Below are 18,333 nucleotides of genomic sequence, written 5' to 3'. Positions count from 1 at the left end.
TTCTTTGGTAGTAGGAGAGTGGGAGTGTACTCGGTTCTTTCCTTGGTGGTCTTGAGATTTACAACCACCGACTCATAGAGGTTGTGCATGGTGTTAGCATCCACAAGGCCATTGTTACATTTACATTTTGGAGATGAAAGTTGGATAGAAGGATAACATAGTAGATATGAAAGTTTCAAAAAGACGAGTTTAAGAAGTTACAACCTTTAAACTTTCAAAAGTGAAATTACTTAGAACTTAAAGGTTTAAAGAACTTAAAACCTTTAAACTCATAGCATGGCGAGCAGGTTGATCAGCGGAATGGAGCTGGATGCTTCCATCGCCAACGTCCTGAGCGCACGAGGCATTGTTACTGCCAAGGTATGTAGCATTTCCACACACTCCACACACACACGCACACCCTCGCACACACCCACACTCAGAGAGAGAGAGAGAGAGAGAGAGAGAGAGAGAGAGAGAGAGAATGCTTTCACTGTCTTTGTTTGTAGTTGAGCAGACATGGCGCTTGATTTTTTGAACATGGGAGCTTGTAATTTGTTTTAGTATAAGTGTAGTAATGCGTTGAAGAAGGGGCACACAGGACAGGACAATCCAAATGAAATATTGGCTAAACTAAAAATTAAACGGCTCGAAGAACGAGCTCTCTCGCTAAGAACTCCTCTAGGGCGTGGGTATTGGTGGTGGGCTCTGATGTTGTAGTAGAGGAACTGTTGTGGGCAATGGATTCGGATGTGGATGTGTGTACCACAAATGGCTCTCTGTGAGGTGTCCCGTCAGAGCTGGGGTTGTCTCTCAGCATGCTGCCTCAACACTACATCCCTGTGTCGTCTGAGCTCCATCAAGTACATGCCCAAGCACCTCTAATCCTCAAATTGTATCACCCGTGTGAGTGGTCCGAATCCCTCTCGGAAGAGGCAATGGAATCTCCTCCGTATCTTGTAGTAAGCCGGGCAATTGAACGAATAATGGGCCTCATCCTCTACTGCTCCTGTGGTGCATATTGTGCATGCCTCTCCTCATGTGGGATATCCTTAGCTCTGCTAGTCTCTACTTTGAGGTGGTGGGAGGATACCCTGAGCTAGCCGAGCGTGATACGCATAGCATGTGCATGTGTATCTGTATGTATTCTGGGATCTCAAAGAATCTATTCACTGAGAGTCTCAAGAAGCGATCTCTGTAGAACTCACACTTCTTACCAATCCCTGACGGAGACACCCAAGTCTGGTGTATGTGTAGCCTGAGTAGATCTAACCGGATGATCCGGTTGATCTCTTGTCGTGAGAGATCAAGGTAGGGGGAATCCAGGCTATAATGAAACGGGGGGAGACATTCCATCTGTATGCCGTGTGCACGAAACCACTCGACTACCTCAGAGTACCATGTATGTGTCGGTAATGGTGGTGGCCGTGTTGCTGAGGATGAGGGCAGTCTAGCTCGTCTTAATCGCTCCCTCCCTCTTGCAGTATAATTGCATAGAGGACTCTAGTGCTAGTCATGGGAGGCGATCTCTATCAAGCGTGTATACATGCTGAATATAAGTGACAGTCTGAAAAAGGGCATCTGTAACCAATGGGCCACCCCAAACTCTGCATGTAGAATGTCATGTGGTACAGATGGCTTACTCTTGATCATGCGTGGCAACATCATCACTTGTAGCCTCTCTTTGCTCCTCTAGTGCCTTCCCTAGGCCCCACCCCCAAAAGGCTGCACCATACATAGCCGTTGGTCATACTAGAGTTTCAAAAGAGCCAGCACTTAGTGCGAGGTTCTTGGAAATGTGCTTGGAAACTCAGTCTCTCCATATGGGCTAGGGAGGCATGCCCCCTCGCAAGTCGGTCAGTGGGCAGCTGTGGTCATGCAGAACAAAGGGTCTGTAAAAGTGACTCCTAGATACACATACTTCGGCACAATCTCCACTGGGGCATCTCTGTATATGAAAGAAAATCGTGAGGCGATTGCATAAGATGTGTTGAAGACCATAACCTTGGTTTTTCCCAAATTGACTGTAAGGTCTCTCTCCTTGCAAAATTTGTCCAATGCATTTAAGTGTTTCTGTAAACCCTCGGCTGAATTTGAGATCAAGACAATGCCGTTAGCATATAGCAATATGGGCACTAATGTTTGAGCCAATGGTGAACCTCTACCTCCGAAACTATCCACAAATATTGCGATCTCATCAATGTATAGGCCAAAGACTGTAGGTGAGAGTGGGCAGCCCTGCTTAACCCCAATAGTGCTACATATATCTCTCGAGGTCCCACCGGGTGCACGTACTCGGCCGAGAACTGCCTCATATAGTGCCATCACACTCCATATCATCTTATGTGAGAAGTGAAAGAATGGCTGTAAAACAGAAAAAAACAGCAAATAGATCTTGCAAAGAAGCACATGTGCAATAAAACTGAAGTAGAAAACTTGTTATCTGCGGAAGTAGAGCACGAGGGCTGCCCGTAGGTGCATACAACCAACAGCAATGGCTGAATAATGAAGTGCTAATGATGCAAACCCAAGCCACCTATATATAGGTTGGACAAGAGCTGGTCGACCAGCATAAAAACAGTGGGCTGGCCGACTATGCAAAAAATACTAAAATAATGTCTAAATAATAGACAAAAATAGCAAAAAAATATCTAAACTAAGATGAATGCATGGCCTCATAAATCTGGCCAGATACAGCATGAAATATGCACCAATCTGGAGATGATAATGCCAACACCTCCTCTTCAGCGCGCCAGATGGGCAGACTGACTCCAGCATGCTGAAGAAAGACCTCCAAAGAGTCTGAAGGAACAACCTCCTCATAAAAGGCACAAAGCTTGCGAAGATATGGTACATCTGAATACCGAGAAGGTCTTCGGAAGAAGCCACAAGAAGATCGAGAAGATATCGAAGACGAAACAATAGAATCAATCTGAAGAGAGAAGCCCTCAGGAGATGGAACCATAGATGATACCTCTTCTGCACATGCAACAAGTATCGGGACCGAAGTAGACGACTCCTCTGAAGAAGAAGGAAATGAAACAACCACTGGAACAAACTGATCATCAGTAATAGTAGAAGTTGCCAGGTTCAAAGTAGGGACAGATTCCAAGATAGTGGAAGATGCCTCCTCTGAAACATAGGAAGGAGAAGCAACTGCCAAAGTAGGGAGCTCAAGAATATGTGAGGATATCTCGGCAAAATCATCCACCTGCCCAGTAGAAGAACCACTATCCTCCTCTGAAAGAGACGAGAGAAAATCAGCAATAATAGCATCAGCATGAAACAACACAAGGGAAGGGAGATACTCATCCAAAGGGATTAGAGGAACTGATAAGGTCTCTATCAGAAACTCCTGTAAATAATCCTCTGTTGCGGATAGGGCATTGACTTCTGAATCAGAAGTCTCCTTTGTGACCACCAGGATGGACTCATCCTGCTCCTGTGAAGATGAAAGAACAGGGGGATCATAGACAGCAAGAAAAGCCATCTTAGCATGAGACTTCGTACCCTCCTCTGTCATTGGCAAAGTATCTGAACCATCTGTTGTGGGTGAAGTGTCTGAGCCATCGGAGGAGGACTCCTGTTTTGCTTTAGCTTTGGCTTTAGCTTGTCTGGCAAAACATTTGGCCTCAGAATGACCAAGTCGGCCACAAAACTCACAAGATTCCTTCATCCTGGAACCCTTGTTGCTGTCAGAATTGTCGTCGTCAGAAGATGACTTTGTGGTGACTTTTTGCTTGTTGTTGTTGGAGTTCCCTTTTCCGCCTTTGCCTTTGTCCTTGTCCTTGTTAGAGGCAACAAAAGCAGACTCTGACTTGCTTTTTCCGCGAAGCATGCACTTGTCGTGGAGATAACTCACGACTTCCTCAAAAGGGGGGAGAGGCTCACGGAAGTAGATGTGATCTTTGAAAGAGTCAAAGGATGATGGCAGCTTACCAAGCAGTTTATGGATCGGGTTGTTGATTGAGCTCCCATACTCCTCAAGCTGCCTCTTGATCCTTGTGAATTCCCCAATCTTATCAATGATATTATCTGAGTCACTGATGGTAATCTTCTCAAGATCCGCCTCCAACTTAGCAATCCTCACACGGAAGATACTCTCCCGAACCTCCTCTGAATCTCATTCCACATCTGTCTGGCATCACTCCGGGAATATATGAATTGTGCCTGGATAGATGGTGTCATACAATGGATGATGATGAGACGGGCCCGTGCATCCAGAACTCCACGAAACGTGGGATCCACCAAGTGAGGAGTGGTGACAGAGGGCCACACACCTGCTCCTTCAAGAAGCAATTGCGTATAAAACGACCAAGTATGGTAGTTGATAGCAGTCAGCTTCATGGAATCACTCACTTGAGGGGGTGAATAGGATGGCACATGGGAAGGGGTTGGGATGAGGGTTTGTGGGAGGGGAGAAACAAGAGAAGTGGTGGTGGTGGGGAATATGGAAGGAAAAGAAGCAGGAATCTAGGAATAAGGTAGAGAAACAGGAAGCTGGGAAGAAGAACCCTGTGAATTTGGGGCTTGGGATCGGGGAGAAGAAAAGAGAATCCCCGAGTGAGAAGAATGACTATGACCAGAAGCCATATCTCCGATAACGCAGCAGAATCCTCCTCTTCAACAGAGCTGATCAGAAAATCAGCAGACGACTCCTCGAAGGCTGAGTGCAGCCAAGAGAAAGGAAGGAGCAGAAGGGATGGGAGGGTGGGAAACCAAAAGGAGAGGTAAGAAATGACTCCCTTGGGTTAAAAACCTGTTGTAGCACCAAAATACGGGGCTGAGATCTGAAAACGCAGCACCTCTGTGGAAAACACAGCACCTCTGTGGAAAACACAGCACCTCTCTGGAAAACGCAGGTCCTTAACAGAAAACGCAGCTCCTCAGTGGAAAAACGCAGCTCCTCAATGGAAAACGCAGGTCCACAGCAGAAAACGCAGGTCCACAACAGAAAACGCAGCTCCTTTGTAGATGTAGATGCGGTGGATCTTTGCCTACAGCAATAGATGTAGAAAACGCAGGTCCCTTTGCAACACTGGGCTCTGATACCATGGAATGGCTGTAAAACAGAAAAAACAGCAAATAGATTTTGCAAAGAAGCACATGTGCAATAAAACTGAAGTAGAAAACTTGTTATCTGCTGAAGTAGAGCACGAGGGCTGCCCGTAGGTGCATTCTTCCAACACAATGGCTGAATAATGAAGTGCTAATGATGCAAACCCAAGCCACCTATATATAGGTTGGACAAGAGCTGGTCGGCCAGCATAAAAATAGTGGGCTGGCCGACTATGCAAAAAAATACTAAAATAATGTCTAAAAAATAGGCAAAAATAGCAGAAAAATATCTAAACTAAGATGAATGCATGGCCTCATAAATCTGGCCAGATACAGCATGAAATATGCACATATATGCCCGATCTGGAGATGATAATGCCAACAAGAACTGGAGCTCCTGCGAGCGTCCTATCAGATGGGATTGAGGGATGGAGTCAAAGGCTTTGCGGAAATCCACAAAGTAGCAATACACACGTCTCTTTGAGGACCTCGCCTCCTCTCTGATAGATATCGTCAAGCGTAGAGAAGTTTCTCCTGAAGCTTGCGTGGCTTGATGCTCTGTTTTCCATCCTCTCTGCCATAGAGCTCATCATGTCCTCTAGTACTGCCCCATAGATTTTGGCCATTGTGTGACCAATCATGATAGTCTTGTAGTTACCTAGGTCCGTGGGTCTCTTGCTTTGTGGATGGGGACAATGGTGTTGGTAGTCCAGCAGGGTGGGAAGCCTTCACAGAGTGCTCTGTTAAAAAGACTGCCAAGAATGGGAGCCAATACGTGGTGCCCGTGGGCAAAATGTTTCGCGCGTAGACCCTCATGATCTTTTGCTCTCCCATTATGCAGCTTTTTAAGAGCCCTAGTGACATTGGGGGAATCAAAGAGATAAGATGATGTAGGCCGAGGGATGTGTGACATTTGTGGTATAGGTTGGTCTGGCACATCACACAGTTGTCGTGCATAGGCTTCCCAAAGACGAGGATTTGTGATAGGTGTAGGTGCTCTTTTTTCTTTGAGAATGCGCCAAGCCTTTGAGTTGTCCTCGCTCAAAAAGAGATGGTATAACTCTTGCTCTCGTCTGGCAAGAAATGTCCGTTTCTTTCAGTGAGTGAACGTACGGAAGATGCGTTGCATCTTATGTGCTAAAATCAGCCCATGTTCCCTCTCGCGTAAGAGGCGAAGCTTGGTGGTTTTGCACTCTTCATCATACGATCCATTTTGGGGTTGGGATCCCACTGGCAAACTTGTTGTGGAGCGTGTGGTGTAGGGGAAGTTGGCGTGGGCGGAGTCATGGATGATGGAGGAGAGCTGGGATGATGTAATGATGGAGATAGGGAGGGATAAGTTGAGAGCTGAAATGTGGCAGAAGAGGTGGTCCTCATAGATGTGGTCAAGATCATGATGGGAATGAATCCGGGTAAGGTGGTGGCAGGGGGTGTGGGTGTGGGCGGTAAGGTGGGGCATGAGTGTGTGAAAGAAAGTAATGCACGGTCCACTAGTATGGGGGGAGGAGGGATGGTGAAGTCTGGGATGTGTGGTATAAGAGCGGGTGTCACATGCACTTTGCACTATAGTGCATGGTGACAAACTGGCTCATCACAACATTGTACAATATTAGTTCCATTCAGGATGATATTTGTCGTATGCCGTGACCCCATTGTAATCCTTAGTCCAGGATAAGTCAGGCACGAGTTACATAGGTTATTCTCAGCCATAGCAAGTTAGTCAGTCAGTCTAAGTCCCTTAACCCACTTAAAGAGACGCATTCATGCATATACAGTCCGTAGAAACCTTAGGGTTTGCATCAAAAAGCATTCTGCATATTGCACATCATTCATCCATTGCATCGTGCTTGACTATAGTTGATAGATTTAGCAAATTTGTTATGCTTATTCTATGCAGGGCTAATGTGACCGCCTGAAGATGTTGCCCATTTGTTCATTAGGCATTGGTACGTGATTGGCGGGATCCCTAGGACCATAGTGTCAGACCAAGATGCCAAGTTTACCCGTCATTTTTGGAGGGCATTGTTTGATAACTTTGGTACTAAATTGAATTTTTCTAGTGCATTTCACCCACAGACGGACGACCAGACAGAAATCTACAACCAGCTGGCCTTTGATGTGCTGCTGAAGTGTTATGTCCATCATCAGCAATGTAAGTGGGAATCCTGTTTGCCTTTAGTTCAAGTTGTTTTGAATGATTCTTTTTCTTCAGTTCTTGGCGAGACTCCATAGCACCGTTTGGAAGACCATTCCAGTCGTTATTGACCTGAACCTCATCTTCAGTACCTGAAGCGAACAAATTGACGGAGTCTTACCAGGAGATTTTGGAGTCAGTAAAAGACAGGTTGGCTAAAGCATAGGAGGCCTACACTTGACAGGCCAACAAAGACCGAAGGGATATGAAGTTTTCGGAAGGTGATTGGGTGTATCTTCGGATTATGAAGCAAAGGTTGAAACAGGCGGGCAAGCGATGTCCAAAGTTGTCATTCAGGAGCTTCGGATCTTTTCCCATCCAGAGAGATTAACGAGGTTTCAATGAAGTTGAAACTACGTCTGAGTTGGACTATGCACGATGTGTTCCATGTCAGTTGGTTAAAACCATATACTGGTCTGATCCCTTCAGAAGTGAAAGACGAAGCGGAACTAGATATCATTGATGAAGCTGAAGTGATGGTTCCAGAATAGATCCTTTTGCATCTCTTCAAGCATGGCTCAGGCCGAAGACAAAGACAGATCCTCACAAAATTTCAGGATCGAGGGACCCACGAAGCAGTATGGCTTGACAAAGAGTTCTTCGATGGCTATCCGGCTTTATTGACGGATTATTTGGAGGCTATGCAGCTTCCGTCAAGTTAAGCAGAAGGGGATGTCATGTGCATCATGCACTTGGCTGCCACGTAGACATATCTGAACAAGAAGGTGCAGGACCTGGGGTGGAAAACTGGTCCCATGTGAGTCCAGTTCGGGACGAGTCAGCCAGGGTTCCACTCCATTCGTCCGAGGTTAGGTATGCATTGTCCTGCACATGCGTCCAAGGTTAGGTGTGCATTGTCCTGCACATGAAACAATGCCAGTCCGCACTGTGAGTCTCCCTTTGGAATGATGGCAGTTGCTTTGTGTGTTTGGTCTGTGACCAGATGCCAGACATCTGTGTAGGGCATGTAGGTTGTATGTAGAAGGGCACATACCTTAGGGCTACCCCAAAAAGGGGTATTATATCCCATGTTTGGGCAGAGGGGCCAGGCAGGCCCTAGGACTTGCCCATCAGCCCAAGGAGGGGCTGGGCAAGCTGTCGGCCAGCCCAAGAGGGCTTGGCTAGGCAGCCGACTACCCTTTGGGCCAGCCTAGCCAGTCGGCTAGCCCATAGGGCAATGAGGACCGTAGGCGGCCAGAGCATAGGGTCTGCCCAAACAGCCTGGACAGCAGCCCAGCGAGGTGGCCAAGGCAGTAGGTGTGAAAGGATGGCAATATAAGCATTTAATGCTTACTAAACAGGTTGTGGGTCTCTTTTCAGCAAACCGACCCTGATAAAACAGCCGACCAGCATCTTTAGGGGGTATAAATACCCAAGGCATAATTCAGTCCCATCCATCTCATATTTCATGAAGTGTTGAAGCCACTTAAGAGGCGAGGACAGCCAAGGAGAAGCTAACGCAAGGGTGGATTCTGCAGGTCAAGGGCAGAGGATTATCCTCAGCCAAGAAAGTTCAGGTTCGGTTTTTGTGCGTTATTTTCGTTGTGAAACGTGTGCTGATTTCTGAGCATTGAAGTTACTGATCTCCCACGAAGCTTCTGCATGTTACAGTACAAGTTGACCCCTTTGCTTTCTTATGGTTCTTCTCTAGCTCTTTGGGATGCTTGGTTTGGCCATTTGAGCTATCAGCTTCTACAGCGAGCTTCGAATGATGGGTTGGTTGTGGGTTTATGGACCATCAAGGCTCCATCTTCTGTTTGTTCCCCTTGTTTACAAGGGAAGCAACACCGAGCCCCCCTTTCCGAAGGAGGCAACACACAGATCTTCGACATCACTTGCTCTTGTTCATGCAGACTTATGTGGTCCTATGAGTACTGCGTCTATGAATAAGGCATTGTACATGCTCGTGATGGTGGATGACTTCTCCAGATATACTTGGGTCTTCTTTCTGAAGTCCAAGGAGGAGGCTTTTCAGCACTTTTGTGATTGGAGGGTTGAGGTGGAAAAAGAGACCGGTTCCTCGGTGAAGGCTCTCAGGACCAACAGAGGTGAGTTTACATTGTAGGAGTTGCAGCAATATTGCAAGGCTCATGGCATTCGGAGATAGCTTACTACAACATATACTCCATCACCGAATGGAGTTGTAAAGAGGATGAATAGGACCATTATGGAGATGGCCCGTGCTATGCTTGAGCATTCTTCATTACCTCAACGAATCTGGGCTGAGGCGGCTTCTACTGTTATCTACATTCAGAACAGGTCTTCTACTGCTGCTCTTCTAGATAAAACTCCATATGAGGCTTTCCATGGTGAGAAGCCCTCTATTGTTCATTCCCGGGTATTTGGTTGTTCGGTGTATATACATGTGCCTAAGGAGCATCGCTTCAAGTTGGACTCGAAGTCTCAGCGTATGACTTTTCTTGGATATACAGCATTGTGTCCAAGGCATATCGTCTATATGATCAGCAGGCCGACAAAGAAGTTGTGAGCCGTGATGTGGTGTTCGACGAGACTCCTACATCTTCAGAGGAGAGTGGTGAGCTTCTTCTTTCTCCTCCTCCTCCTCCTCCTCCTCCTCCTCCCTCTGCTTCTGTTACACCTGCAGCTGTGGATTCTCAGTCAGATGATGATGACTCTGCTGCTCTTCCAGCGAGTTCGAGCAGATCTGTGATTCTGGGTTACGTGAGCTTTCTTCTGCTCCTCCGCCTGGTTCTCTCAGGTGATCTTCCAGAGTTTCAGGGAAACAAATCCATGAGGGCAACATGTTTGTTAACTATGCTCTTATGTCCTCTATGATTCATGGTCCTTTTGATCCCACTTCTGTGGATGAGGCTCTTTCACATGAGCCTTGGCGTCGTGCTATGCAGGCAGAGCTGGATGCTATTGAACGAAATGGCACTTGGACTTTGGTGCCTAGGCCACTGCAGCGTAAGGTGATTGGTGTGTGCACTCGATCTTCAAATCGAAGTTCCGAGCTGATGGCAGCTTGGACAAGCACAAGGTGATGTTGGTTGCCAAGGGTTAGGAGTTGACTTCGATGAGACCTTCACTCGAACGGCCTAGATGACTACCATTTGCACCGTTCTTGCTCTTTGCAGGACATCATAGATGGCCTATATTCCAGATGGACGTTAAGTCGGCTTTCCTGAATGGAGAGCTTACACAGGAGGTTTATGTTGATCAGCTGCCGGGATTTGTTATTCCAGGCAAACAGGATCAGGTGTACCGGTTGAAGAAAGCTTTGTATGGTCTGAAGCAGGCTCCGTTGGCTTGGTACCAGCGGATTCGTTGGCTTGGTACCAGCGGATTGATGAGTTCTTTCAGAAGCTCGGCCTGCGCCGTTCTCATAATGATTCGAACCTTTATATCCTCCTTGAGAAGGGGTTGATTGCTATCATGGTGGTCTATGTTGATGACCTCATCTTTAGAGGTTCTTATTCGGTGAGGATCCGTTCAGTCATGGTGTAACACACGGAAGCTCTGGGTAGTCTTCTTTCAGCCCTAAACACTCTTGGAAACCTTCTGATGCAAAAACGCACCATCTGATGCAAAAACGCAGGTAGAGAGAGAGTAGAGAGAGAGAGTGAGAAGTGCTGGAAATTCAGTATATACTATGGTACAAAAAGGGTACATATCTTGCAGCCCTTGGCTGCCTTCATAAAAAGGTGGTTAACCCTAAAATCTGTCCCCTATGGGACCTCTAAGGATCCAAACCCCTAGTGGGATTGAATGCCTACAATGAGGAGCACCCTTTGCCTTTTATACCTCCTTTTGGACTTCTTGGACTGTTGGTAAACTGGCCGACTCCTGGTCGGCCAGTCATACATGAATTAAATGCCTTTTAATTCAGCCGACTGGTTATCTTGCCTTGTCATCATGCGCCTTCAGCCACCTTGCTTCTTGGTACAGCCGACAGCTCCTGTACTCAGCCGACTGCCCCCTGGTGCTTCTCCAAGTCCAACCTGGCCACTTCTGTATCTTGTGCTCCACACTCTGACTCTATCTGGTTCATACTATTTATCTGTTTGCCCCCTCTGGATCTAGCCCTGAGATTGTCCATGGCATCTATGATGCACATGACATCCCCCTCTGCTAAACTTGATGACGGGAATCCAACCTGCTCTTGGATGACTGTCATCATCCCAATCCTGTTCCGAAGTCCCTCTGTCATCATCCATCCTTGGCAAAACCTTTTTCTCTGAAAATCCGGTCTGTTCTCCAAACCACTCTGTCTCTGATGAAGATCTATGCATCTGGTCTTCCTCTAGTCCACAATCCATTCCTGCCCTCACTTTGAACACCGTCTTGGTCTTCGTTCCTGGAACTGAGTCTGGCACTCTCACATCACCCTTGGAGGATCAAACTCCCTTGGGACCGTTCCCTTAGAACCTATCTGGCTCACGGAACTGCCATCCCCATCTGGCACTGTGGAACACCACCAACAAACCTCCTGGGAGTTCTTCCCGCTTCTGTGCTCCTCGCCTTGGGCTTCGAATCCGTGTACTTTCCTGTACCTTGGACTTGTACACCATCATCTGGGACTGAATCAGTGTTTAGCTTTGCTGAGCCTGATGCTCTGATACCAATGTAACACGCGGAAGCTTTGGGTAGTCTTCTTTCAGCCCTAAACACTCTTGGAAACCTTCTGATGCAAAAACGCACCATCTGATGCAAAAACGCAGGTAGAGAGAGAGTAGAGAGAGAGAGTGAGAAGTGCTGGAAATTCAGTATATACTATGGTACAAAAAGGGTACATATCTTGCAGCCCTTGGCTGCCTTCATAAAAAGGTGGTTAACCCTAAAATCTGTCCCCCATGGGACCTCTAAGGATCCAAACCCTTAGTGGGATTGAATGCCTACAATGAGGAGCACCCTTTGCCTTTTATACCTCCTTTTGGACTTCTTGGACTGTTGGTAAACTGGCCGACTCCTGGTCGGCCAGTCATACATGAATTAAATGCCTTTTAATTCAGCCGACTGGTTATCTTGCCTTGTCATCATGCGCCTTCAGCCACCTTGCTTCCTGGTACAGCCGACAGCTCCTGTACTTAGCCGACTGCCCCCTGGTGCTTCTCCAAGTCCAACCTGGCCACTTCTGTATCTTGTGCTCCACACTCTGACTCTATCTGGTTCATACTATTTATCTGTTTGCCCCCTCTGGATCTAGCCCTGAGATTGTCCATGGCATCTATGATGCACATGACACATGGATGCTTTGGAGACAGAGTTTGAGATGACGGATCTTGGCCTTCTGCATTATTTTCTTGGCTTTAAGATTGTTAGACCCCGAAGGGCATTTCTTCTCACAGCAGAAGTATACACAGGAGATACTTGACAGATTTCAGATGACTGGATGCAAACCAGTATCTTCTCCTATAGATACTAGTGAGAAGCTTTCTCTTGTTGATGCTTCTCGAGGGATTGATTAGGGACAATACCGGATTCTCATCGGTTGTTTGGTTTGGTTGACCTACTCCCCATTGGACGTGTGTTTCGCAGTCAGCTTATTGAGTTCTTTCTCATCCAAACCCTGTCAGTAGCATTGGTGGTGTGCTCTCAGAGTTCTTCGGTACTTGCGTGGCACTCTAGACTTTGCCATCTTCTATGGCCAAGGATGCACTCTTCTTGGATGGTCTGATTCAGATTGGGCTGGAGATCCAAATACGTGGCGTTTGACCACCGGTTGTGTTTTTTCACTTGGCTCTGGAGCCATTTCATGGACTTGTAAAAAGCAGCCTATTGTGGCGCTTTCCTCTACAGAGGCGGAGTATCGTGCAGTTTGTTATGCTGCATGTGAGGCGATTTGGTTACGGAGATTATTGGGGGAGCTTGGCTGTCCTCTTACTCGATCTACTCTTCTTTGGTGTGCCAATTAGAGTTGCATCGCCATCGCCAAGAACACTATGTTTCATGCTCGTACGAGACACATTGAGATACATAGTATCGCTATGTTCGTGAACGAGTTCTTCCTGGTGATTTGCGTTTTGAGTATTGTCCTTGAGTGGAGAATGCAACAAATTTGTTCACCAAGCCTGTTTCTCAGTCTTCCTTGGTTCCTCATCTTCGGCTTCTCGGAGTATGTTCAGCATCTGGTGCTGAGAGGGGGTGTTAGCACATTCATCCCGAGATTTTACTCATCATTGGAGTCCCCTTTTTGGTCCTTTTTCATGGCCCTTGGTTGTGGGCTGGCCACCCTATTTTTGTATACTTTTCTAGCATTTTTCCCAGGTCGGGTACCTTTTTCCCAGTTGGCCAGGTTCAGATGTCCAGTCGGCCAGCCCCTCTTATGTATAAATAGGTGGGCTGCCCTCCCTCTTTTCTTATAGTCTAGTCTTCCTTTTGCTCCCTCACTTATGAGACTCTTCGTGTCTCTTGCTTGGGACTGTAGCACTTGAGTATATTCAGCATAGTTGCTTCATATCTCTCTCTCTCTTGCACTCTCTGCTTAGCACACTCTAGTGCTTGTTTGCTTCCGCTCTGTGCACTCATTCAGACATCACAGTCCAAATCGCATCGTGGTAACTAGAGCTCCTGGAAGCATCCAATGAGGTGGGATTGAGGGACCGAATCAAAAGGCTTCGTGGAAATTGACAAAGCAGCAATCCACATGCTTTTATCATGATCGGTTTCCTCTATGAGAGCCCATAGAGTGAATATATGAGAGCCCGCAGAGTGAATATATGGTCTAGTGTGGAGAAATTTCTCTTGAACTTGCTTGACCAACTGCCCTCCTGTGACCCTGATACTCTACCACGGAGTTGATTATGTCCTTAAGCACCACCCCATAGATCTCAGCCATACTATAGTCTTGTAGTTATTGGGATTCCTGGGGTCCTCCACTTGATGATATAGAACAATGATGTTGGTGATCCAGGTCGAGGGGAAGCCTTTGTTAGAAGTCATCTCCTGTCTAGATTTATACACCAGGGCCTTTGTTGTGGGTGTGCCCGCCCTTATCAGGTGTTTTATCATTTTTCCTCACTGCATTTTTCCCCTATTTTTCCCATTTTTTCTGTGGCTTGGGAGGCAGTTCTGAGCTGGCAGGAGCATTGAGTAGCTGGTCGGCTGACCCATCAGCAGTCGTGGACCTCTGTACTGCTGGCCGACTGGGCATATACAGTCATGGGCTTCATTCAGTGCCGGTCGACTGATGCTACAGTCGTGGAGCCTTTTTCAGCAGGCTGACTGCACATCTAGGGGCATATAAATAGGCCCCCAGTCCCCATACCACACTTGTATCATACCGGGATCTTCTTGTGTATATTAGAGCAGAGTTACACGCCTACATCTCTCTCTCTGTCTTGTGCTGTTTTTTTCTGCATGCGTTTTTTGCTCTCGTGTTCCCAGATCTGGTCATCATCTCCACTGCGTATTCTGACATGGTATCAGAGCCCTAGGCTCTAGATAGGTCTTGGGATTTGTGTGAGCAAGAGGGGGACTGTTTTGTGGCTAATTGGTGGACTGTTTTGGAATGTTCGGGAAGAGGAGAAGCAAGAGGAAGGCGGGCTGATTTGCTGGACAGCCACTTGCAGGTATCAGTTCTTCTTTGTTCCCACCCACCCACCCTTTTCAGACTACATCCCCGCTATGGCAGATCTGTTTGAGATGGCCGAGAGACATGTGAAGATCCCGACACTCCCCACGTCCCGGTGGACCGTCAGTTGGACGGGAGCAACTACGGCATATGGAAGGTTATGATGGAATTTGTTCTGGAGTCTTACGACCTCGCTGATTTCGTCGTTGTTGGGGTTCCACGGCCAGAAGTTGAGGAAGGGGAGTTACCGTCAACCCGAAAGGACCGGGAGGCTCAGACACAGATGTGGGATCGTGTCAACGCCAGGGTCCGTTCGTTTATCTTTCTCAACTGCACACCACAGGTAATCAATCATGTAAAGCATATGACGCTGGCCAGAGGTATATGGCAGCATTTGGCCTCACTTTACAACAGGGTATCGCCCATGAAGAGGATTTCCTTGGAAGTACAGATGCGGGTTATGAGCCCTGCAAAGTCGTCGACAGTGCGGGAGCATATTAACAAGCTGCAGGCTCTTCAACAGGAAGTTCTTTAGGCTGGGAAGGAGATATCGTCAGAGGACATGGCCATCACGTTGCTGTCACATTTGCCCTCTTCGTACTCAGCATTTTACTCGTCTTTGATTACCAGTGGCAGGCTCAGCACGGCCCATGGTCCTGGACCAGGAGGAACGATTCACGAACCCTCCTCAGGGTGGAGGTTCGGAGGCCTTAACTGGCCAACGGTCAAAAGGCCGTAACATGGGCAAAGGGAAGGCTCCGTCGGAGAAGTCTTTTGAGAAGAAGTCCGACGCTGACCGCGAGAAACTGAAGGCAGAGAGGACCTGTCATGATTGTGGCGAGAAAGGCCACTATTGGAGGCAGTGTCTCAAGCGGAAGACCGAAAAGGGTGAAGATTCCTCAGTAGCAATCATGAAGACTCCGGCTTTTGTGCACCTGGAGGTGATGGACACCGATGTTTCATTTTCTTCATGCAGGGAGGAGATTGGAGGACTCTCCGCAACGGATACTCGGGAGTGGATTCTCGATAGTGGTGCTTCCAGGCACATGACTCCTTCCCGTTCCGGTTTACAGGATCTTTGCAAGCTTTCTGGTCATATTCTTACTGGGGATACGTCCACTATTCCAGTTCACAGTGAGGGCAGGATGGAGATAGTTCCCGATGGCAGAGGGGGGAAGCATTCCTCCCAGGTGTTGTATGTTCCGGCACTTGGTTTTCATCTGGTGTCAGTGCATCAGGTTTGCAAGACTGGCGTACGGGTGGAGTTTGATGAGCATTTTGTTGCTCTCCGGGACAAAGCAACAGGCCAAGTGGTTTGGGAAGGCGGAGTGGATAATGGAGTTTACAAGCTTTCAGCACTCTCTCTCCCAGGTCCTCAGGTTTGTGATGAGTGGCGGTCTGGTAATGGCCACTTAAGTGTGGATACGCTGCAGGTACGGGCTTTCCGAGACCAGATGGTGGATAGCTTGCCAGTAGATGGCAGCAGTTGGCAGGAACTTTCCAGTACTGATGTTGGTAGTTCTTGTGTTCGTCAGTCAGAGGAAGCTGAACAGGTCACTTATGCTCTGATGTCTCGTAGTATTCGGGACAAAGAACCTCCAGTAGATGAGGATGTTCTTTCCACGGGGACCTTTCGGAAAGCCAGGCAGGTAGCAGGTGCTTACTTGCAGAAGGAGGTGGTTTCTCCAAGCTTTGTGGTTCCGGATTCAGAGGGGGTGGTTGACAGGTTTCATCAGGTTTCCAGGACTTGTTTGTGCACCGTAACAGGTGTTGATCCTTGTGAGCAGTGTGATGTCTCTGTGACTCAGAAGCTGTATGGTTCATTGATCTGGTTGATGGACACCAGATTGGACGGGAGCTTCCTGATGAGGCAGTTGAGCTCATGGTTGCGGATGACTCTTTGGGAGGCAGGATTGCGTTTCCTGTGGTTTCTGCGGCATGCGAAGGATCAGGGACTCTTGTACAGAGGAGGGGGATTGTTGGATGTAGTCCGACTCCACGGTTGGAGTGACTCAGTTTGGGGAGGAGATCCGGACACGAGGAGATCTACTTCAGGCCCAGGAGCAGTTTTACGGAGCAGTTGGAGACAGTCATCTTTTGCCTTGTCGAGAACAGAGGCAGAGTACCGGGCTGTTTGTGATGCTGTTTGTGAGGTGGTGAGGATGCAGAGGTTGCATTGCAGGTTTGGAGGAACCCATGGTCATCCAAAGGCACTTTGTTCGTGAACAGATCGTTGCTGATGACATCTTGCTAGAGTTCTGTTCGACGGAGGACAGTACGGTGGACCTCTTCACGAAGTCGCTCTCTCAGGATTTGCTCAGGCGGCACCCCAGCTCCATGTGGTTGGTTTCACAGCCAGGAGCTGAGAGGGGGTGTTAGAAGTCATCTCCTCTCTAGATTTATACACCAGGGCCTTTGTTGTGGGTGTGCCCGCCCTTATCAGGTGTTTTATCATTTTTCCTCACTCTCCGCATTTTTCCCCTATTTTTCCCATTTTTTTCTGTGGCTTGGGAGGCAGTTCTGAGCTGGCAGGAGCACTGAGTAGCTGGCCGACTGACCCATCAGCAGTCGTGGACCTCTGTACTGCTGGCCGACTGGGCATATACAGTCGTGGGCTTCATTCAGTGCTGGCCGACTGATGCTACAGTCGTAGAGCCTTTTTCAGCAGGCCGACTGCACATCTGGGGGCATATAAATAGGCCCCCAGCCCCCATACCACACTTGTATCATACCGGGATCTTCTTGTGTATATTAGAGCAGAGTTACACGCCTACATCTCTCTCTCTCTCTTGTGCTGTTTTTTTCTGCATGCGTTTTTTGCTCTTGTGTTCCCAGATCTAGTCATCATCTCCGCTGCGTATTCTGACAGCCTTCACATAGTGCTCTGTTAAATAAGCTTGCGAGAATATGGGGCTAAAACGTGGTGTCCATGTGCCAAGTGCTCTGCTCTAAATCCTCATGATCACTTGCCCTCCCATTTTGCAGCTTCTTTAGGGCCCTGGTGACATTCCTAGTGTTTAAAAGATAGGATGTAGGCCTGGAGATGTGTGCCATTTGTGGTATAGGCTGATCCGGCACATCATATAGCTGGCTCGCATATGCCTCCCATATGACAGGGTCTGTGATGGGGGTGGGGGTTTTCTTCTCTTCAAAAATGTGCCAAGCCTCCGAATCGTCTTCACTTATGAAGATGTGATGCAATTCTTGTTCCCGTTTGGCAAGGAAAGCTCTCTTCTTGCATGAGTCAGCGAAAGCTATGTTGCATCTGGCGGATTGTGATCTGTCCGAGTTCTCTCTCACGTAAGAGGGGCAATCTGGTGGTTCGGCACTCATCATCATACCATCCATTCTGGGCTTCGGAACCAACTGGTAGGCTGGCTGTAGAGTGTGGTGTGGGGGAAGGTGGCATGGGTGGAGTCATGGATGATAGAGGAGAGTTCGGCTGCGATGTCAAAGAGAGGTAATGATAGTAGATCCAGAGTGGGGATTCGATGGTATAAGTGGTCCTCATATACATGATCAAGCGCATGGCAAAAGAGGATGCGGGTGTAGGTGCTGGCAGGAGGTG

At 47.8% G+C, this 18,333-nt stretch overlaps 1 protein-coding gene across 4 annotated transcripts in view; it reads left to right on the top strand.

Moving 5' to 3' along the window:
• Window positions 1-225: 225 nt before the first annotated feature.
• Window positions 226-18,333, top strand: part of RAD51B (DNA repair (Rad51) family protein) — a 108,703-nt gene continuing 90,595 nt past the window's right edge. For all 4 annotated transcript variants that reach the window (XM_086793196.1, XM_086793194.1, XM_086793193.1 and 1 more), the window contains exon 1: window positions 226-360. In XM_086793196.1, coding sequence (XP_086649322.1) covers window positions 277-360 — 84 coding nt within the window. In that variant the 5' untranslated portion in view covers window positions 226-276. The remainder of the gene's footprint in view (window positions 361-18,333) is intronic.

The sequence above is a fragment of the Cibotium barometz genome, chromosome 59 (genome assembly GCF_041138505.1).
Source record: "Cibotium barometz isolate CiBa-2024 chromosome 59, ASM4113850v1, whole genome shotgun sequence".
NCBI classification, from domain to species: Eukaryota; Viridiplantae; Streptophyta; class Polypodiopsida; order Cyatheales; family Cibotiaceae; genus Cibotium; species Cibotium barometz.
This window is presented reverse-complemented; position numbering and strand designations above follow the sequence as displayed.